Below are 22,726 nucleotides of genomic sequence, written 5' to 3'. Positions count from 1 at the left end.
ATATATGTGACCGTGAAAACAAGTTAATATATGTAGGTAAGTAGACCTCCATAACTAACATATATGTGTGACCATGAAAATAAGTTAATATATGTAAGTAGACCTCCATAACTAACATATATGTGACCATGAAAACAAGTTAATATATGTAAGTAGACCTCCATAACTAACATACAGTATGTGACCATGTTAACAAGTTAATATATGTAAGTAGACCTCCATAACTAACATATATGTGACCGTGAAAACAAGTTAATATATGTAAGTAGACCTCCATAACTAACATATATGTGACCATGAAAACAAGTTAATATATGTAAGTAGACCTCCATAACTAACATATATATATATGTGACCATGAAAACAAGTTAATATATGTAAGTAGACCTCCATAACTAACATATATGTGACCATGAAAACAAGTTAATATATGTAAGTAGACCTCCATAACTAACATATATGTGACCATGAAAACAAGTTAATATATGTAATATATATGTAATATATGTATATATATATGCTGCTAAAATCATATCTCACACTGTGATATTTATATTTCTATATTTCATATACTGTTAAAAAAAAAAAAATACACTTCACACTGTGGAAATAGTCTTATTTATTATTTTTTATACCCTGCTATGGGTCACGTCTCATAGAAATGCACTTTTTATATTTAAACCCTGATACAGACCTGCTATTTCATATTGTGCAATAAGAATGATGGCTGTATATCCTTTAATGTAGTACGCTGCAACTGAAAACCCACCTCACGTTAACTAGGGTCACTTTTTCTTTTTAATGTCCTTGACCCATACACTGGTTGTTGTTGTTGTTGTTGTTATTGTTCTTCGTTGTTAGCTGTATGCACTTTCAAGGTGAAGTCAAGTAAATCTCGTTGTACAACTTGTATAATGACAATAAAGGCATTCTATTCTGTAAGTAGGCCTCCATAACTAACATATATGTGACCATGAAAACAAGTTAATATATGTAAGTAGACCTCCATAACTAACATATGTGACCATGAAAACAAGTTAATATATGCAAGTAGACCTCCATAACTAAATATATTTGACCATGAAAACAAGTTAATATATGTAAGTAGACCTCCATAACTATATATGTGACCATGAAAACAAGTTAATATATGTAAGTAGACCTCCATAACTAACATATATGTGACCATGAAACAAGTTAATATATGTAAGTAGACCTCCATAAAACATATATGTGACCATGAAAACAAGTTAATATATGCAAGTAGACCTCCATAACTAACATATTTGACCATGAAAACAAGTTAATATATGTAAGTAGACCTCCATAACTAACATATATGTGACCATGAAAACAAGTTAATATATGTAAGTAGACCTCCATAACTCACATATATGCGACCATGAAAACAAGTTAATATATGTAAGTAGACTTCCATAACTAATATATATGTGACCATGAAAAAGAGTTAATATATGTAAGTAGACCTCCATAACTAACATATATGTGACCATGAAAACAAGTTAATATATGTAAGTAGACCTCCATAACTAACATATATATATATGTGACCATGAAAACAAGTTAATATATGTAAGTAGACCTCCATAACTAACATATATGTGTGATACAAGAATTCTATGTCACCTTTAATAAAAGGCCACATCGCCCAGCCCTAACGTGCTGTACGGTATGACCATCAACATCATCTGCTGCTACATGTGGAGATACTAAGACTGCCCTGTTGAGGTACTCTGTGCCGTATGATAAAACATCTAAATGTTACAAAGACGGAGCCAAGGACATGCTTTCAGTCAGCAAGTTTCAGAGGAAAGTTTGAGTTTAGAATAAAAGTGTTAAAGTTACATTTGTTTTTATTATTCTTCATTTTGAATAGGTCATGAAAAATGATCAATAATTATCTATATCGATCGATATGAAGAAGCTATATCGTGATATGTTTTTCAACCCTAGGTGACAGAGACTTTGGTGCCACCCACTGTTTTTCTCAGTGAACTAACTTGTAGAGATAAATGCATGCTTTTAAAATCTTAAACATTTGCTTAAAATATGGACACATTTTTATCCGAAACCTAGCTACCGACAGTGATCCTCTGTGTCGGGCTGATTCTTAGCAGCAGGGGGCGCTCACAGTCACAATCAGCCCTGTCGCAGATTTTTTTGTTACTGCATCTTTAAAATAATCTGTGATACATTTTAAAATTGAAACCTTAGCGACCGTCAGTGATCCTCAGTGTCTCGTCAGCAGGGGGCGCTCACATCAGATTGATGCCACTGATAGCAAAGCTAGCGAACTTGTTCACATTTAAGTTTGAATGATTTGCCTACTTTTATGCAATTTTACAAAAATGATCTCCTAATTTTCTGTTTTGGGTTGTTGTTTATGCTAAAATAAAATAAAAATGTGCGTAATAACAGGCAACGCATCACAATGATTGGAGGTGAATTCACGACGTGTGTGCGTGTGTCAATATCCCACATATTTTCAGTCATAAATCCAAGTCAAAAGCACACACACAGTCTCTACTTCAGCTAACTTAGCATTAACGTGGGTTAACCCGCGTCAACTGACGCTAGCTTCCGTTACAGTTCAGTTAAAATGAAGCTAGGTGAGTTGCGTGATGACAAAAACACAGAAAAACCGCTGAAATTAGCTGAAAAACAACAAACCTCACGGTTGGTAAAGGTTGTCCTTTCTCGCGAGGTTTAATCACAGAAACACACGTTTTAATCCCGACGCTTCGTGAGTGCGTGACGTTGATAAAATAAAGTACTCACTCAGTCAGTTTGGTGTGGAAATAAATGATGGAACGCGGCCCACGGACACGGACATCCACCCACGGACGCAGCAGCAGTCACAGTGAGCAGAACTGGACCGTGCGTTTGACAAGCAGCTCGGTCACCAGGCAACTGTTTGAGTGACAGGCGCGGCGACCAATCGCCGCTCGTTTGTCCTGGAGCCTCCGCTCTTTGGGCCAATCAGAGAGCGGGTGTGGGGTAAGGAGGGCGGTGCTTGTTGCAGTGTGAGGGTGTTTCTGTGAGGGAGACAATTTTGTTGTAATTTCTCAATTACATAATTCACAACATGACATTCTGTTGTCACTGTGCATAGAGATTAAGATGAAACTAAGTTAAATATTAAAATCACACATTTATTTATTTTGAAGTTTTATCCTGGCCATTTTAACATTTACTAAATATTACAGCTGAAACAATTACTCAGTTACTCGATTACTAAATGAATTGTCAACTATTTTCATAATCGATTAATCGGTTTGAAGCTTTTTTTTATTATTTAAACAAGATTTCAGATTTCTCAAACGTGAATATTTTCTAGTTTCTGTGATTTTCCAGCTTCTTAAATGTGAATATTTCTAGTTTCTGTCATTTTTCGGCTTCTTAAATGTAAATATTTCCTGGTTTCTTTGCTCCATAGAACAAATAAATCATTAAAAACTGAATCAATTTGGTTCTTTTAAATGACCTTTTTATGTATGTATTAAAAATGTGTGTTAGATTACACTTTTTGGATGCCTCACAAAGGAAATTCACTTGTTACTATATACAGAATAGACAATGGAGCAGGGATGAACAAGTGTTAATAAATATGAAAAATAACTAAAAGCAAAATTACAAAATATTAAACTTATTTAGCGTTATTATATTGATGGGTATGTGATGATGTGTTTTATGCCCACAAGCCTCTTCTTCTTCAGTCCAAAATCTGGGTTGTTTACATTATAAACAACTCAAGTCAAAAACAACAATGCTGTCACCTACAGGAGGAACCTGGTACTGAAATAAAGCTGTTTTTGTTTTGTTTTTCCTTCTTCAGATTCAGTCTGTTGGTGGATGTAGAGAATAGCTCATTATTTAGCAGTCAATCTCTTGGTGGGTGTATGGAACCGTTCACTATTTGGCAGTCAGTCTGTATGGTAAACACTAAGATTTTGCAGGCAATCTCTTGGTGGATCTTCAGTAGCTCATTATTTGACAGCCTGTTGGTGAATATAGATAACAGCTGATTATTTGGCAGGCAGTATTTTGGTGATGTAAGGAAATAGCTCATTATATGGCAGACAGACCTATGGTGATGTAAGGAAATAGCTCATTATTTGGCAGTCAATCTGTTGATGGTTGTTTAGAACAGCTCATTATTTTGCCATCAATCGCTTGGTGGATTTATAGAACAGCTCACTATTTGACAGTCTATTGGCAGTCTATTGGCAGATATGCAACAGATCATTATTTTGCAGGCAGTATCTTGGTGGAAGTATAGAATAGCTCATTATTTGGCAGTCAGGTTGTTTTTTTACATTTTTTTTTCAACCTTTTTTTAACCAGATAAAAGACCCATTGAGATCAAGATCTCTTTCACAAGGGTGACCTGGCCAAAAAAGGCAGCAGCACACATCATAGTTAAATAAAAAAACAGGAAGGCAGCGACGACAATACAAACATTGAAATACAAAAGTACAACTAGACAAACATAAAGTGCAGGAGCACTGTTCAATGGATTTCTGTTGTCTGTCTTTTAAGATGGAGGTTGTTGGCGATTATATAGAACAGCTCATGATTGGCAGTCAATTTGTGGGCAAATCTAGATAATGGCTCATTATTTGGCGGTCAGTCTACTCCTTGCATTATCAATACTTTCTCCTGTTTTATTTGAGTTATGAGTTTCCAACTGTTATTATTTTGGTTTTTTATATATTTGTTTACTGAAATATTCAACACAGTATCATAAATTACAATGTTGTGCTTCTTTTTTTTTAACAATACTAAGGGAACTTCTCCCACCTCCCTCCACCCAAGAACCAAAACAAAATCAACAAAAAATAAATAAAAAATATAAATAAATAAAACAACTTCGTTATTATTGATTGGAAATGCTGAGTTAGCAGTTTGTGAATTAGTCTTATATCTTTTCATTAAAGTTTTCATGGGGTGTCCTAATTTCTTAGTATACTGAGATAGGTTTAGTATACTTAGGTATACTTATACTATAGGTTTTATTGACCTGATATTAATTTAACTGGCCACATGTCTGATCTTTCTTTCTTTATGTTATGCTTCACATTTTCTGCTTTTTACTCTTACTTTTATTTTAGTTCTTATTTTTTTTACAGAATATTTTTGGCCTTCGCAGTCAATGTAAAAAAAAGCGGCTGTTTTTCCTAAAAACAGTCAGAGTTTCTGTGACTCAGTATTTAATTTCTGTTTCTATGTTTGTTTGTTTGTGTTGTCTTTGCTAAAATTAACTCTTCTCTCTCTTTTTGAACCACAGAGGAGATACGTGAGAAATACTCCCGTGAAGACGAGAGAAAGTGAAGATGCATCACTCGTGTTACTTTCCAGAATCCCACAAGATGAGCTCAAGCGGTGCCGACGCTGACTGGAAGACACGCGCAAAAGCCCGCCTCCGATTGGCTGAGAGAATAAAAGCGCGAGCGCTGATTGGCTGTTACGTCACCTGGTCCCGCCTCCCCATGTTTGCGCTCTGTCCGCACAAACCTATCTTCGGCATAACTTACGTTCACTACATGGGGGGAAAAATGGCAGCTGACGAATAGAGAAAAGTGGATCTTCAGTCGAAAAACAGTCGACACTCGTAAGTTTCTTTTGGGCAAACATGATCGTGGAGTTTGGGGAGAATGTGTTTTGAAGCCTCGCGACACGTCTCGCGTGTGTTTGTGTGTGATAAAGTGATCTGAGCGCGTTCACGTCAGCGCTAAAAGGTTAGCACCAGCAGCTAGCAAACAGCAGCAGTCCCAGGTGTCAACACTGGGCCCCGGTTATCTGCCACAAACCGCGATAATTCACTTTTATATTCGAATTATGCCTTTATTTTTCTACGTTACACTTGAAAAACAAACTAAAGTACACCGTGAATCCGCCTCCGCGTTCTTTAAGCTCACGTTGGGCCAAGTTAATTGTAATAGTGACGTGATGTGACGAGCCCGCTCACACAAACACTGGAGTTGTAAAGAAAACAGAAAAAGTGATTTGTCATTTCAGAGCTACTCTGGACGTCTTAGACCAGGGCCCTCAAACTCAAAATGACCTGGGAGCGGTCAGGAGGGACCGGGTCAAGTGAAAAAGTCCAACAATTCGGGGGAAAAAGGAACGGTTTAGTGATTAGAAATTAAAATGATATCTTGATAATCCATCATGATTTTGCAGTTATAAATATTTAGGATGACATTGCACACCATTTCAAAGTAATAGTGTTTGTTTTGATATATAAGCTCGCAACAAAAAACGTTTACAATGCAAAATGAATCTGTAAATAACAAAATCAAAATTAAAACATTACATCAACATATACATGTAGACAACTGTAATCAAAACACAAGACGAGCGGATATACAATTAAATGTTGAATTTAAAAATTTAAAAATAAGTGTAGGGCTGCAGGACATCATCTGGCCATTAATGTGTTCAGTTCTTGGTTTTTATGTTTGCTTTAAATGAATAACACATTTAAACAAAAATATATATATAATCTGGTATTCACAGTGACACAATTATTATTTCTATGGAAGGAGGAGTACTATTACTTTGATGTAAACTTTTAAGTAATTGTTAGTATAAACTCTAAAAACTACTTTTACTTTTTTAAATTTGATTCAAGTACAATTGTTGTACTCGTAGTTTAATGACATGTGGCTTCAAGTGTGAGTAGAATATTATTACTATTACTAAATTAACCATTTTAGTCATTTCTACATCATTAACAGTGCTTCGAGCTGAGGTCTCAAACTTGCCACTTGAATGTTTGTGTTTGACATTTCTTTTGCATTATAATACATTTTATTATTGTGAATATTATATATTTATATATATATATGTGTGTGTGTGTGTGTGTATATATATCTTTATTTTTCTACATTGAGAAGAAAAGAGAAAGGTGATTTGTCGTGTTGAGTACATTAATGTGTTCAGTTCTTGGTTTGTTTTTGTTGTATTTTTAAAATTAATAACACATTTAAGACAAACTTGCATTGGAAAAAGTGAAGAAATTCATATATTTTAGATATTCACGGTGACATTCATGTTGCAAACATGACATTTCTCAAACCTTTTATACCAAGTACCACCTGAGAAAATATTGAGCTCTCAAGGTAATGCTAATATATGAACAATAACAAAAGTTAATACTACACACACTGGTATAGTGACATTATATTAAGATGGAGCGAGAGAAAAAGTGACTAATTATAACTTAAATTATGTTTTTAGTTTGATTTTCTTCACATTCTGGTCAAAACCCCTCAGCTCCACTCTGATCATATACTTTGCTATAATACAGTAGAACAGTTAGTACCACCAGAGGGTACTCGTGTACCACTGGTGGTACACATACCACAGTTTGAGAACCATGGCTTTACACAATTACAGAATCTGTGCTGACAAATTAAATGTTGTTGTGTTTGTCCGCAAACACAGAACGATTCAGTTTGAATGATTTGTTTGTTTTATGGAGAAAAGAAACCAGGTAGACAATATCTAAGTGAAGGAAACAAAACGTTAACGTGAAAAGTTAAAAATGCAGGATTTCTCCATTTATACCTAACATAGAGAGGTCAAAGGTCCGAAAGTCTATGTACTGTATGTGGACGGAGCCTCTCTTAACATAGCTTTCTCCACCATTTCCCTGCCGTAATCTCCACACTTCTTGACGTCCGGCGAGTGAAACTGGCAGGGACTGTTTACTTTAGAGCGCCTTAAACTATTCATTAAAATATCAATATTTGCCCTGGAGTATTGATTATTTTATTGCACAAGGATTGCAGAGTCCATATTCTGACCCACCTCTATTTAAGAAGATGAACAATCTGAGAAATGTGTTATGTGTAATTGTGTTTGATGATTATTTTTTGTATTTTAGGACAAACCCACACAGGTTTCACGCCCGCACTTTGATTTTCACACGAGTGTCACGACTGGTCGTCTGTCATCATGGGAAAAACTCCAATAAAAGGTAAAGTGTCATTATTTGATTCCAGTGTTCACATCTTTTTTAAACCTGAACACAATTATAAGTTAAGCTCCAGCTCAAAACTCACAGACACACAATTCTTTAAAACTTATCAGGTGAGATAACATCATTTAATAACGAAGGTAAAATACATTTTTAATTTCCCCATTTATGATTATCACAATTGATAGATGTACTTTATTGATCCCCAAAAAAACTGACATGATTGTGTTACAGCAACAACTCAATATAATAATACAAAAAGAGATAAAAGCAAACAATGCAAGTAAAGTGAATTAAGTATACAAATGTTGTCATAAAGTGTCAAATAACAGAAAAACACTGTGTGCAGAGTATCCATAGAATAATTGCCAAGTGAAAGTAACAGAAAAGGTTAATTAGTAATTGTAGTGAGTGCTTTTGTCACAATGTGTGATGATATTATATATTGTCACTTCCTTTTCTGTTTATCCAGTGTGGCCCAGAACTTTCTAGCAAAATAGAATATGATCATTAAATGTATACACCGTTTCTCACCTCACTCAAGACTCTTATTAAGACTCTATTTTTACAATCTGTATGGTTTTTAGATCAGAAAGACAGCAGAAAAGACAAAGCAGGAAGACCAGTTCCACCAACAGGAAGTACACCTGCTGCAAGTAAAGGTGAGCGCTTTATGCTTTTTGTTGCCAATGTTTCATCTGTCAATTAGTTTTTTAATCGATGATTTGTTTGTTTCATAACGATATTCGCGTTTAGAAGCTGAAAAATCACACAAACTTGGTTTGATTATCAAAACGTAGGCAATTAATTTGGTAATTGATCAATCGTTGCAGCCTAGTCACAATTCATTGACTAGGTTTTTTCTGGATTTTTTCGTGACCATTATCAAACAGGTTGTTTTCAGTGAATATCAGTTTATCATTTATTTTATTCTCTGTTTTTAGATGCTTTCTGCTGGGAAGAATATCTAAAAGAAACTTCAGCTTTACCTGCTCCACCGAGCTGCTTCCGACAGGTAACTCCCCCCTCCGTTACCCTCAGTTTAAGTCTACGATATCTTAAGAACACGTTCACGTCTTTATCTCAGTGTCAGAAGTTTGTAAATCACTCACTCTCTCACACCAAAGTCCAGAGAGAAAATCAGTGATTGTAACATCACACACACATGAGTTGTTGATCCACCGCTGCCTCCATCACTAAGTTCAAATGTCTTATTTTGTGAATTTGGTGTTTGAAATCCTTTGTTCACATTGACCTCAGTAACACAAAGTGACCACACGAGGCAGCAGTAGACCAGCAGATCCTGTGTCCCCGCAGCTAAAATCACTGATTTTCTCTCTGGACTTTGGTGTGGGAGAGTGAGTGGTTTACAAACTTCAGTTTCCTGTAGGAAGTTAAAGTTTGACAGTGAGTTAAACTGACATTTGTTTAAGCCCCTTTCACACTAACATGTGTGGGTGTATCTACATGGACCTGTTAAAAATGTCAATCATTTGCATGAACAGTGGTTTTTCTCTCCTGTCCTGTTAGAATTCATCACTAAATACTTGGTAACACTTGATATGGAACATCTGTGCATCTTTGGCTGATAACTTACCAGAAATATTCAGGCTGATTTATTGAAAACCAAACAACAATAGTTGAGGATTAATTGTTTCGGCAGCTCTTGTGACATGTATGATTACGCTGTGTGTTTTTTTTTTTAACCTCCAGGCCAGAATCCCGCCCTCCAACGACTTCAAAGTGGGGATGAAGCTGGAAGCTCACGACCCGCGCAATTCCACGTCAGTGTGCATCGCCACGGTGATGGGTTTAACCGGGGTTCGTCTGCGCCTCCGTCTGGACGGAAGCGACAACAGCAACGACTTCTGGAGGCTGGTGGACTCGTCCGACATTCAGCCCATCGGCACCTGCGAGAAGAACGGAGACATGCTGCAGCCGCCGCTGGGTGAGAAAGTGAAAGAGCGATTACGGCGTTGGTTATTTAGAGCTGGACCTTCCTGGTGTGAGTCTGGTGTAGAAGGAAGGAGCAGCAGGAGATCCAAGCTGAATCAATGTCAGAGCAGCTTGCTCATTTTCATGGTAGTTAAAACCAAATGTTTTGTTGTTACTCATAGTCCAGTCAGTTTACTGCTGACTTGAATTTACAAAGACAGGCTCTTATTGAACAGATACTGAACTAATCAAATTATTAATTATAATTTAACTGGTGCAGCATTTGTAACCTCGACAACAACAGAGATCCAGGAGATTCTGACCAATTACAAGTGACGCCGTCACTCACTGCTCAGTCAGTGGAATCAACTGATAATCAGAGAAAAGTCACGTCACATGGCGAGAGAGAAAGTGTGTGTGTGTGTGTGTGTGTGTGTGTGTGTGTGTGTGTGTGTGTGTGTGTGTGTGTGTGTGTGTGTGTGTGTGTGTGTGTGTGTGTGTGTGTGTGTGTCACCTGGGGAGTATTCCATCAAGCAGGCTAAAGGCAAAGCCAAGCTTAAATGGCCAAGTCTGGCTAATATGAGTGAGAGTTTGGTTCCATCAAAGAGGCTGAGATTAGCCCCAACTCAGTAACCATGGAAACTATGACTCTGGCTCAGCCTCAACCATGGCTAAGCCATAACTGTGGCTCAGGTTTCCGTTCCATCAATCTGAGCCTCAACCCTGTTCCACCAAGGTGGCTAATGTGAAAGCCAGCCAAGTAACCATGGTAACTTATGCTGCCGGGCAAACCTGGTCTGTAGCAGGCTAAAAGTGAAGCTTAGCACCATCTATGATCAAAGAATGTCCAATAGACAGAAACAGAGACACACAACTGTCATGGAATGATAAAATAATATGTAAAACATAAACTATATAATAAAATGTATGAAAGAAATTATTTAGACTAATAATTATATATTATATATTATATAATATTAAGTACATTAAAGAACATTATCACCCAAATAAAATATAATAAAAAACAAGACACAAATAAATACAAAATTAAACTAATTAGCAAAAAAATATAATAAAAGGAAATTTAAAGAGATCATCATTCTTTTGATGTAACAAGGGTTAGGGCCTCCGATTGATAGGAGACAGATGATTGATTTGCTGTCACCTGCATTCACTTACTGTAATAGGGGTCCTCGTCTCCATTGAATTGCTTGATTTGCTAAAATTATTCTAGATAAATAATAACTTTTTTACAATCAATAGATCTGTCATATGATTATTTCGTATAGAATGATAACCAACATTGCATTTCTTCATGTAATAATCTACCATCAATTGTATGATAAATGTGATGAGTCATGTAAAATAAATGTAGCCTATTATTATTAAAAATGTAGACAAGGCAACTTTATATAGCACATTTTAGCACAAGGTGATTCAAAGTGCTTTACATAAAATAAAATGAAAATACAACAATTCAACATATAGCATGTGGGACAAAATACAGCATGTAAAAATGATAGGCTTAAATGAAAATGATATCAATTCTATACAATTGGCCATGCAGGAAATAAATGAAAGCTATCCATTGATTTGCATAACATTCAGTTGATAAATGTGATGAATATCACGTTCTAACATTACTACTAGGGCTGCCAAACGATAAAATATGGAGAATTTCACATAAATTGCAGTGAAACAATAATGCTATTTTAATTATGTTCATATGAATGTTACTTATTCAGGTTGTCTTTTCCTTTTAATTTTAGGGATTTGGTTGCATTAATAGATCCACATAATTGATTAACAAAAACCATCAAGAAATCGATTGGTAGATTATTGTCTACATTTCCCTTTGATGGAGGATTTATAAAACATGATGATGCTGAAATAATTCATTTTCTTTGTCAATTACGCATTCAGCCTGTCGGCAATAATCTGCCACGCCACATCCCTCGCTTTATTGATTGCCACGGTATTGCCCTTCTTTCGGATTATGTGGCTGTAATCCTCATATACCTCCATGAGGAGGGTTTGCTCCGCTGCGGAGAACATCTCTGCACGCTCTTTTCTCTTGCTTTTCGGCATTTTTCACAGTTTCCGTGCTCGACTAGAATGGGCTTTTTATTTTCCCTGTGGGCGTGCACAAGTTGAGGCTAAACAGTTGAGGCTTGACTAAGCGTCAGGTGGAGCCAGCTGATTTCATTGATGGAACGGCTTGGAGCTAGATTGGGAGGTGGAGCTTAGTCAAGCTTCAAGCTTACACCTAAGTCTGGCAATTCTTAGCTATGTTGATGGAATAACCCCCTGACTGATCCCATAATGAATGTTTGAAGCTGCTAAAACAAACAAAACATGACTGTGTTTAATAATTTACATCTGAAACTAATGACAACACAAAACCAGCGCAACGGTCCAGTGAAGGGAGAACAGGGAGAAGTTTACAGACGCATGTTCCCGTCAAAACAATCAACCATTACTCAACATGCTGTGTATGTTTGCGTGTGGTGATCACACAGGTGGAGAAACATCTCAGTCCATTCACACCTGCTGCTCATTACCTGCTTCACAGGCATTCCCTGTGCCAACACTCCGCCAAGTGGTTCGACACAAACACTGCATAAAATAAAAGAAAAGTAAACATAAATGACATCATATAACAACGGAAATATCTGGTTTTCTTCATTCAGATAATCACACTGTGTATTTCTTTATTTATTTAATTAAACAATCTTCTCTTTAGTCATTATAAGTCTACTTTATTGTCACCACAGGACATTTTTGAGGGGGCAGAGCAACAAAAAAACAGAAGGTAAACAACAGAATAAAAACTGAATATTACAATTTAGACACCAAACAAAACCAGTAATCACAGTGTGAAGTGGGAGTTTAATTGCGCTGCCATGGTTATTAATAGATTACTATATTAATCAACTATTTTGATAATCGGTGAATCAGTTTTTAATAATTAGTGTGATGTGTGTTGGTTTGTGTGATTTTTCCACTTCTTAAATGTGAATATTTTCTGGTTTCTTTGCTCCATAAAACAAAGAAATCATTAAAAACTGAATCATTTTTTAGTTTGTGAACGTTTGAGAACATCATTATTTCCAGAGTTTGATCAACATTTTCCAACCTTTTCTGTGTTCTTGTTTAGTAGTGTGATGGACTTTGGAAAACATGTGTCCAAATAAAACCGAATCTGTGAAGAAACGTCGTTCATTTGATGAAATGCTCCTGCAGGTTTTCGGATGAACGCGTCGTCGTGGCCCATGTTTCTGCTGAGAACCTTAAACGGAGCAGAGATGGCTCCAGCTACAGCCTTTAAAAAGGTACTTTGACTGTGTGTGTGTGTGTGTGTGTGTGTGTGTGTGTGTCACTGCATTGACCATGACGTCACCTTCTCCTCAGGAACCTCTGAGGCCGCCGCAGAACAGCTTCAAGCCCGGCATGAAGCTGGAGGCCGTGGACAAGAAGAACCCTCACCTCATCTGCCCCGCCACCATCGGAGAAGTGCGAGGCGACGAGGTCTTCGTCATGTTCGACGGGTGGCGCGGGGCCTTCGATTACTGGTGCAAGTTGGATTCCCGGGACATCTTCCCCGTGGGCTGGTGCTCCCTCACCAAACACAGCCTCCAGCCTCCGGGCAACAGTGGTCAGTGAGAACCATAAAATATTGCACGTGTGTCCATTCGTCAGGCTTTTCAAAATAAAAGCAACACAGTTGTATTGCATACGCAGCATAAATACTGGTTCATCTGTTCATCTGACTGACGTAACACGGGCCGGACACGGATGCCCAAAGGGCTGAAAATGCCCAGGTCTGGACTAGACCGGGACCACTCACTTGGTGTTTAATCAAAACATTTCTGGGATGAGATTCCAGGGATTTGGGATGTCACAAATCACAAAACAGACTGTTGGTGTTGTCGGTTAATAGCAGTTGTGAGTCACAGCTGATAACGTTTGTAACATCTGTGTCAAAATCTTTCATAAGTTTTTTTGGAACATTTTTGTAAAACAGCAATTTATTTCCTATACATTTGTGACAGATTTTCTGATTACATTCTTCACTGTGTTATTTTCAGTCACTCTTCCAAAGAACATGCAGACTCTCCCGGCCTCTCCGTCCAAACCCAGCAGACGCTCCATGCACTCGCCGTACAGACTCCCCAACCCTCTGCCCGCGCTGCCCGTCAGGAAGGGCGTACGGGGCCGTCGGCCCAAGAGCGAGACGCTCGCGCTGCTCAAAGCTGTGGCCGAAGCGGCGGCGGCGCAAAACGGAGGCGTGACTGAGGACACGCAGCTCGTGCCGAGGCCTCACAAGAAGAGAGGACCCAAACCTGGAAGCAAAGTGAGACAAAACTTGTTTAAATGTCCTTTTAAATCCTCCATACATGCAATTCCTTCAAGTTAAAAGTACAAATGCACTTTTGTCTTTACAGAGAAAATCCAAGATCCTCCAGTGTCCGACGGCTCTGCCCAGCATCCAGGTCCCACACGAGAGTTCTTCCAGTCTCAGCTCAGTGGTTTCCACAGGTAAATACATTATTTAGTCATAGTTCACGTTGTTTTGAGGTTCGGACACACTGAAAAAATTAGAAATTCACCTTATTTGTTTTAGCTTAATTGTAATTTTAATTGGTTTTAATTTTAGATGAAGTGCTTACAAGTGCTTGAAATACGGACTTTACATCTTTCAAAAAATAGCTTATTGGTTTAACATTGTGAGAGAGATAAGTATGTATACATACAGTCTATATGTATGTATGTGTATGTGTATATACAGTATATATATACACATATATATGTGTATATATATATGTATATATATTTATATATATATATATACTGTATATATGTATATGTGTATATATATATATACTGTATATATGTATATGTGTATATATATATATATATATATACATATACATATATATGTATGTGTATATATACATATATATATACATACATATACATATACATATGTGTGTGTGTGTGTATATATATTTACACTGTATGAAAGTCAGCTGCTAGGTGCCAGCCGAGGCGACCCGCCGGGGTGGCCCCCGTGCGCGATCACCGCCACTTCCACCACCACGAGCCGCCCCACATTTGGGGGCCAAAAAGAGAGAAGTATTTACTCAAAATCTAACAACGCATGGCACAGGGACCAGAGGAATAGAATACAGTTGGTTTCATTGAAATAGGTGAAAATTGGCCGAGATACAGCCGTTTGAATTATTTTCATTTATTTATTCATGAATTTATTTCACATAATTTAATACAAGAAAAATGGAGTAAAGGTACTATGAGTGAGAGCTCTCTGTAGTAACCTGAGGGGTCTAGACACACTAGACTCTCTTGCAGACATTCAGGAAAATATAAGTTCACAGCTGCGAGGTGCTGGAGAATCCTGAAAAATTACCTTGAAAGGTGCTTGAATTTGACCTTGGAGAAGGGCGTGTGAGCAACAAAAAATCTATCACTTTACACTAAATAAAGGACTGATCAATGACTGTGGTTTGTGAAGTTTCACTGTCCTCTGTGTCTCTCTGTGTGTGTCCTCTCAGTGTGTGTGTATGTGAACAAGCTCGGAAACTGTGGTCCTCACCTGGACAGGAAGCAGATGCAGCGTCTCCCTGACCACTTTGGTCCTGGACCAGTGAACAGTGTCCTCCAGCAGGTGGTGCAGTCCTTCATAGACTGTACTTACCAGCCTAAAGTCCTGCTGCTGGCTCTGCAGACTCACTCTGGAGGAGGAGAGGTTGTCAGAGGTACCATTTTAAACAAAAACTATAAACAGCCGTAGGTGTTTGAGGACATTTTTATTGACGTGTCTTCCCCGCTCACAGTGAGGACGGACGGTGGCGTCCGCATGGTCAAACTGCCCTCTGCCTCCAGTGCTTCCTTTGTGCTGCGCTTCTTGGAGACGATGTGTCGCCACCTACAGTGTGACAACCTGTTCAGCAGTCAACCGTTCAGTCACTACAGCGCCTACGACAGGAGCAAGTCAGGTAAACCAGTGACATCACAGCACGGCTGCGTGAAACTGTGGTGACGTGGTTTTTATCCACAACACAAACACTTAACTAGTGACTTGTAAAGCACTTGTTCTGGGTGAAAGTGAATGGTTAAAAAGATTGTTGCAAACTCCATGCAGAAAGAACCTTGTTCCAACCGGGGCTCAAACTGCAAGCCCCGGTTGGAACAAGGCTCTTTCTGCATGGAGTTTGCATGTTCTCCAGCCTCCCACAGTCGAAAAACATGCAATATGGGGATCAGCACTATTAATTGACCATAGGTGAGAGAGTGAATGGTTGTTTGGCTGTTATGTGGGGCTTTGTGATGGACTGGCAAACTGTCTGGGATGTGACCCCGTCTATTAGAGCTGAATTAATGAATTGATTACTAAATAAATCGACAACTATTTTGATAATCGATTCATCAGTTAGAAGCTTTTTTCACGATTAAAACAAGATTTCTGATTGTTTAAGCTTCTTAAATGTGAATATTTTCTTAATTGTGAAGTCATTTGACAACGGTTTGAATCCAACAGACGTTTGTTTATATTTAAAAGTTACACACTGCAGCTTTAAGGACATGAACAGTGAGATAAAGAGGTTTCCGGGATGTAGACTGTCATTTCCGAGTGTTTGTCTGTGAGGTGATTTGTGTCGTGACACGTGATTGTTCCTGTGTTACAGTGAAAGAGGAGGCGTTGGACGCTCCCTCTCTGGGTCGAGCCAGTAAACGCAGTCTCTCTGGAGTTTCTCCACCTCACGCTGCTCCTCTGTCTCCTAAACATTTACGCACAGAGGCTCATCCTTCAGAAGGTACGGCTCATTCTGGCTGTGTGAGCTACTGAGGGCTCGAGTCGTGTGTGTGTGTGTGTTGTTGTGTGTATTGTTGCTGCTGTTTGCTGCTCGTTCTCCATGTAAAGAGATAAAGAAACTCCCATGATCCCATGCTGCTTCCTGACATCAAACTAGGTTTTCTGTTATTGTTTTGATGGAGAGAGAAGATTAATGGCAACAATGTAAGAGATCTTGTAACATAACAGTGACAGAAACTCCTCCAGATCCTACTTTTACCTATTTTAGTTTTTTTATTTTCAGTCCCAGGTGAAGGTCGGAGGTCATAGCAGCAAATTTGAAGGTGATTTTTGTCTTTCCCTCTCTCCAGCAGAGACTCTGCCTCACGAGGAGAGTGGCCTCATGAAGGAGCAGCGCTACATGGACTCAGCCTCCAACTCCATGACTCCTCGTCCTCAGACGGTCAGGAGTGTCTCAGAGTTCCACTCTCAGTCCAGCGTCCTCTATCACCCGGGCAACAGCACGCCCATGCGCCGCCTGTCCTCCAACACCACGGAGCTGAGCTCGTCGCAGCCGCTCAGACGAGTGGAAGGTACAGTGTCGGGTACACCTGTGGACCCACATGACGGTGTTTGTCTGGAACCAATTAACTCTCTCTCTCTGTGTGTGTGTGTGTGTGTGTGTGTGTGTGTGTGTGTGTGTGTGTGTGTGTGTGTGTGTGTGTGTGTGTGTGTGTGTGTGTGTGTGTGTGTGTCAGCAGCCAGCTCCACCACTGGTCCTGAGGTGTCTGTGTCTGAGCAGTTGTCCACTAACAACCCCTCGTCCTGGTCCATAGAGGAGGTGATGCAGTTTGTCAGAGACGCTGACCCCACAGCGTTAGCGCCACACGCTGAACTCTTCAGGAAACACGTGAGTTCACCGTGTCTGTCTCTGCTCACCTGTGAACCCACACACACAGTCCTCTTTATTCCCTTCCCCCGTAGTACCTCTGCTGGTGAGAGTTGGAACGACACAGTATTTGTGTGGATCATTTCTTAATCTTTTAAATTCTCAACTGTAGTTATTTGACTTACAGTTGACAGTTCTGCTTTTGTTTATTTATGACGATTTCCCTTTGCCACGCCCTAAATAACACCTGTGGTCAAAATGTGCGGGAAATACTCAAAAGATGTATGAAGCATGAAATGGAACGCAGAAGAAAAACAATAATCACAAACATCATACAATTATAATGATAATAAATATAATGAAAAAAAGGGGAAAATCTAAAATACAAAAAGTATAAATATAACTTCACTAGGTTTTTAATTTTCTGAACCAAACCGATAATAGAATAATTAAAAATAATCATTGGTTCCAAACCTAAAACAAATGGGCGGAGCCTTCTATCTAAAACAGAGTTTAAACTGAAGTTTGTAAACCACTCACTCTCCCACACCAAAGTCCACAGAGAAAACCAGTGATTTTAGGACACAGGAGCTGCTGGTCCTCTGCTGCCTCGTGTGGTCACTTTGTGTCACTGAGGTCAATCTTAACAAAGGATTTTAAACACACTGAAGTGATAAAACAAGACATTTGAACTTAGTGATGGAGGCAGCAGTGTGTGTGTGTGTGGTGAAAATCACTGATTTTCTGTGGACTTTGGTGTGGGAGAGTGAGTGATTTACATTTTATGGACCAAAAACGATCGATTAATGGAGGAAAATAGTCAACAGACTAATCGATTGTGAAAAAAATGGTTAGTTGTGGCTCCATTAATCTTACCTGTTCTCGTTGTAACTCCTCCTCCTCCTCAAGTTGCTTCTCTCAGGTGGAGCTAACAGCTAAGCTAATCAGGGTTTCGAGTACAGATGTGGTCGTCATGTATAAAACTAAGAAATTAAGGCCAGAATAGATTATATGTATATGTAAAAGAAGCTGTGTCAGAAACACGAGAAATGTATATATAAAATCCTCAAAACCTGTAACGTTTTGAGTTTTCTGATCCCTTGCGTTTCTCTCTGTGCTCGTGTTCAGGAGATCGATGGAAAAGCTCTGATGCTGCTGCGGAGCGACATGATTATGAAGTACATGGGTCTGAAACTGGGGCCGGCGCTCAAGCTGTGTCACCACATCGAGCGGCTCAAACAGGGCAAAGTGTGACGGGAGCGCCCAGAGCCGCCGTGAGCCAATCAGGAGGCGGGCGCTCGGACGCCGACCCGTGGATCAAAGCGGGCACTCGACCTGTCGTCTCTCCGGACTGAAAACACGCTCCAACCTTTCGTCCAGAGTGGAGGACGCTCGCTGCGCAGCGCTGACCTTACCTCATCCTGTCATCGGACGCCGCCGCCGAAATCCCAAAGGAAGAGTAAATCCTCGCAGTGTTTACATCCATCAGCACGCTCACGCACGCACGTGGAGGAGGCGTGGCTTCTCTTTTTAACTGACTGGATTTGATTCCCAAAGATGGAGATTCATTTTTTTTTTCTTTTCGCGTAACGTTGTTTTTATTTCTATTGAATATTTCCAGTTGGAAAGTTTCCCACCGTCGCTGTTTTTGACGCCCGACCTTGTTGGCGTTTCTCTCCGGTCGGTGCATTCCACTTAGTTTTCATTAAACCCTCAGTATCGTGTGAAGAATCACCGTTTTTTTCGCCGTTTCCGTTACAAAGATCCTCGCCAAGATGTATTAGCTACGCTGCACGCAAACGTACGACTTCGCTCCGGTGACGTCGCACATTCTTCACGCAGGCGGACATCATACACGCCTCGTTATCACTTGTAAGTGGGCGTGTCTGACGTCTGGTGCTGGAGGCAGGCTCTCAAATGGGAGCAACCGTCATGGCCGACGATGTTGTTAAAGTTATAAAATGCGACAATGAAATATTATCATTTCTTAAACAATTATTAGTAAAAGGATTTGTTGTGTTAAACGTTTCCGTTACAAAGATCCTCGCCAAGATGTATTAGCTACGCTGCACGCAAACGTACGACGAGGACACTCCGGTGACGTCGCTGCACAGATGCTTTTAACACTTGAAAGTGGGCGTGTCTGGTGCTGGAGGCGGGCTCTCAAATGTTGCCAGAGTAGCAACCGCTATGGCCGACGTTGTCAGGCTGGAGTTGCTAAACGTTTCTTGTTTGTTTTTGCATTTAAGCCTCCGACCACTAGTTGGCAGCAGACTTTCAGCCGTCAGCTATTGTTTATGCAGATGACATTGCCATCTAGGGGTGGGAACCCGCCAGAGATGCCACGATGCGATATTATCACAGTATTTAAGTCACAATATGATATTGCACTGTATTTATTTGCAATATCATGTACGCAAAATATTGCAATATTTCACAGATTCAGTGCGCTGTACACTGAAGTTTTTAACGAAAACTCGAACCACAAATGCTACATCGCTATCGCTTTAGCAACGTTAGCAACTCATGCTACAAAGTCGGCCATGACGGACACTCGTGTACCTTCTGAAGTCTGCGTCGCCTCCTGCTGGATGACGTGTAGAGTAGCCGTTCACGTAGGTTTTTTTAATTAAATTTCAAACGGACAGACTTGTTAATGGAAGTGCGAGCAGGATGTTTGTCTAAGGGCTTCCTCTGTCACAGTTAAGCTCAGTGGTCCAACATGCGACATCCTTGTCGGGCCGTTCCATTTACTGTTAGCAGTGAAAACAGATGTGTACAGTTTTATGGGTTTAACCATGAATATCAGCGACAGAATGTACATTTTGTAGAAAAAAACTTAATATTTTAAGGACAAATAATCATATACATGATTTAGAAATGTGAAGATAAAGGGGTGGGGCTGGGGGCGGGGCAGGTTCCATTTTGCATTTTCTTTTTATATTTACTTAACTGTAGTGATTTTAGTGGAGAAAACCTCGCAGTACTAGAGTCTGCCTTGCTTTACCGAACACATTTCTCAGGTTAACGTCGTCTCTTGTTAGTACGAGCTTTTGTAGCACACTGTTTATACGAAGATTGGCCCGAACTGACGTTTTTCTTTATTTCTTCTTCTTGTGCCATAATCGCGTCCAAACACAGGATCCAAGTGCTGTCCCCTCTCGTACGTCGTCTTTAAAGTACTTGAAAAATGTGTCGCAGAAAAGTCACTTGTCTGTTATGTCGCACCAGATAAACGATACGTGTTTTACCACGTTGTCTCGTTTCTTTTTTCTTCTGTGTTTTTTTCACCTAAAAATGTCTTTTTAGTGACGCAGCGCCTCCTCAACAAGTCTCCACCCATTATCATGTCACTGTGACGATGTTTGCCAGCAGGAAAGTGAAGTTTGTAAACCACTCACTCCCCCACACCAAAGTCCATAGAGATTTTAGCTGCGGGGACACAGGAGCTGCTGGTCCTCTGCTGCCTCGTGTGGTCACTTTGTGTCACTGAGGTCAATCTGAGAAAGATTTCAAATGCCAAATTGACAAAATAAGACATAAGAATTTAGTGATGGAGGCAGCAGTGGATCAACAACTCCTGTGTGTGTGATGGACTTTGGTGTGGGAGAGTGAGTGGTTTACAAACTTCACTTTCTGTCTCACAGTGAGACAAAGACGTGAACATGTGACGTAGACATCAGAGACGTAAGCTGACGCAAACTTTATTAACAGTCTTAAATCTGCCCTGTGTCTCAGTCTGGTTTTCAGCAGCAGGGGGCGCTCACAGCACAGGTCGCGCTGACTAACTGAAAATAAAATTCAGAAAAATGTTTTTTAATCACAAATTCTTGATTTCATGTTCTGTTTTTTGTTATTTTTCTTAAATAATGACAAAGAGTCAAAGGTCAAACAAACCACTCAACGTTTAGTTCCTGTTTTCTTTTTTACAATAAAAAACTTTCTGAATAGAAAAGACAAACATGGGAACTTCGACCTTTGAGTTTTTAACTTCACATCATTATAAAACACACACACACACACACACTCCATAAATAATAAAGGAATAATACCTGTAATAATAAATTAGTGTGAAATCCCTCACAGTGGGATTAAAAAAACGTGAGTGAAGAACAATAAATGTCTGTTATCAGGTGCAGGTTAGCCTGCAGGGGGCGTAACGAGGGATTCCTTTAAATAAAATGCTGCTCCTTCACTTTGAATACTGAAAGCACCACGGACTGTCTGAAAGTTTTCAAAACAAAACACTCGGTTTTCAAGCCTCCAGATTCACATTTGAATCACTACTGTCAGTTTCTTTTACCTTTAACCTGTATCCAGGATCCTATTGGACGATACAAGCTGTCAATCACTCCAGTGTCCACTCATGTGTCATACTGTGAGTCGTATTCGTTGACGCCGCCATGCTAGCTAGCAGGAAAAACTTTTGAAAAATTCATGTCGGCAAGCTTTGAGAGAACTTTGGGATAAACGTCTCCTCGCTTTCACGTCGCAATAAACGTACATCAAATGAACCTCGATATTTCTTAGAAGTTGATTTTTCAAAGTTAGGTGGCGGTTAACTGCTAATTCAGTTGTAACTGTTGCTCAACTTTCTACGCCGCAGCAAAAAAACAAATTCACGACACACAAAAGTCAGCCGTCCTTGGGGGAGGGGCTTCCTCTCCAAGCAGTTCCCAAACCCTGTGGCTCCGCCCTCAATGCCCTGAACACAAGGGGGCGTCAGTCCTGGCAAAAACAGCCTGGACGACTTCTTTTTTTAACTAAACTACGACAAAGTGCACTTAGTCGGAAAAACAAGAAATAAATAAACGGACACTTGACGAAACTCGCCACATTCAAAACTGCGATCAAAAATGTCACCAAACAGGAACTAATGTTTCATACTGACATGTTTGACCTCGTGGGGCGGAGCCTAACCACAACTGATTCTAATAACAATCTAACGTTAACCGCAACAAATCTCTCACTGAAGCCATTTTTTTTTCTACGGAAGAGCATTCACTGAAAATCATTTTTAAAAAGGCACCGTTTTTACGAGATTCGGGTTTGTTTTGAAAAACAGAGCCTTCAGCCTACAGTG

General features: G+C 39.4%; 2 protein-coding genes across 3 annotated transcripts in view; one reads left to right on the top strand and one right to left on the bottom strand.

The window, feature by feature from the left end:
• The window catches only part of LOC122781060 (cyclin-dependent kinase-like 5), a 23,705-nt gene extending 20,827 nt beyond the window's left edge, over positions 1 to 2,878 (bottom strand). Inside the window, exon 1 of the mRNA XM_044044558.1 lies at positions 2,800 to 2,878. The gene's annotated coding sequence lies outside the window, so the exon portion shown is untranslated. The remainder of the gene's footprint in view (positions 1 to 2,799) is intronic.
• Positions 2,879 to 5,541: 2,663 nt separating this feature from the next.
• On the top strand, positions 5,542 to 20,893 carry LOC122780881 (sex comb on midleg-like protein 2). Of its 2 annotated transcripts, none has more exons than XM_044044248.1 (15): positions 5,542 to 5,632; positions 7,913 to 8,005; positions 8,593 to 8,667; positions 8,950 to 9,020; positions 9,719 to 9,953; positions 13,184 to 13,272; positions 13,352 to 13,595; positions 14,029 to 14,294; positions 14,386 to 14,479; positions 15,514 to 15,717; positions 15,796 to 15,957; positions 16,648 to 16,776; positions 17,129 to 17,347; positions 17,516 to 17,664; positions 18,772 to 20,893. In XM_044044248.1, the coding sequence occupies exons 2-15, from the start codon at positions 7,984 to 7,986 to the stop codon at positions 18,895 to 18,897; spliced, it is 2,085 nt and encodes a 694-aa protein (XP_043900183.1). In that variant the 5' UTR covers positions 5,542 to 5,632; positions 7,913 to 7,983; the 3' UTR covers positions 18,898 to 20,893. The 2 variants fall into 2 exon arrangements, with proteins under 2 accessions (XP_043900183.1, XP_043900182.1); XM_044044247.1 differs by having other exon boundaries at positions 17,126 to 17,347.
• The last annotated feature ends 1,833 nt before the right edge of the window (positions 20,894 to 22,726 follow it).

The sequence above is a fragment of the Solea senegalensis genome, linkage group LG14, assembly GCF_019176455.1.
Source record: "Solea senegalensis isolate Sse05_10M linkage group LG14, IFAPA_SoseM_1, whole genome shotgun sequence".
Lineage (NCBI taxonomy): Eukaryota > Metazoa > Chordata > Actinopteri > Pleuronectiformes > Soleidae > Solea > Solea senegalensis.
Note: the sequence above shows the minus strand (reverse complement) of the source record. Positions and strands in the feature narration are given on the sequence as shown.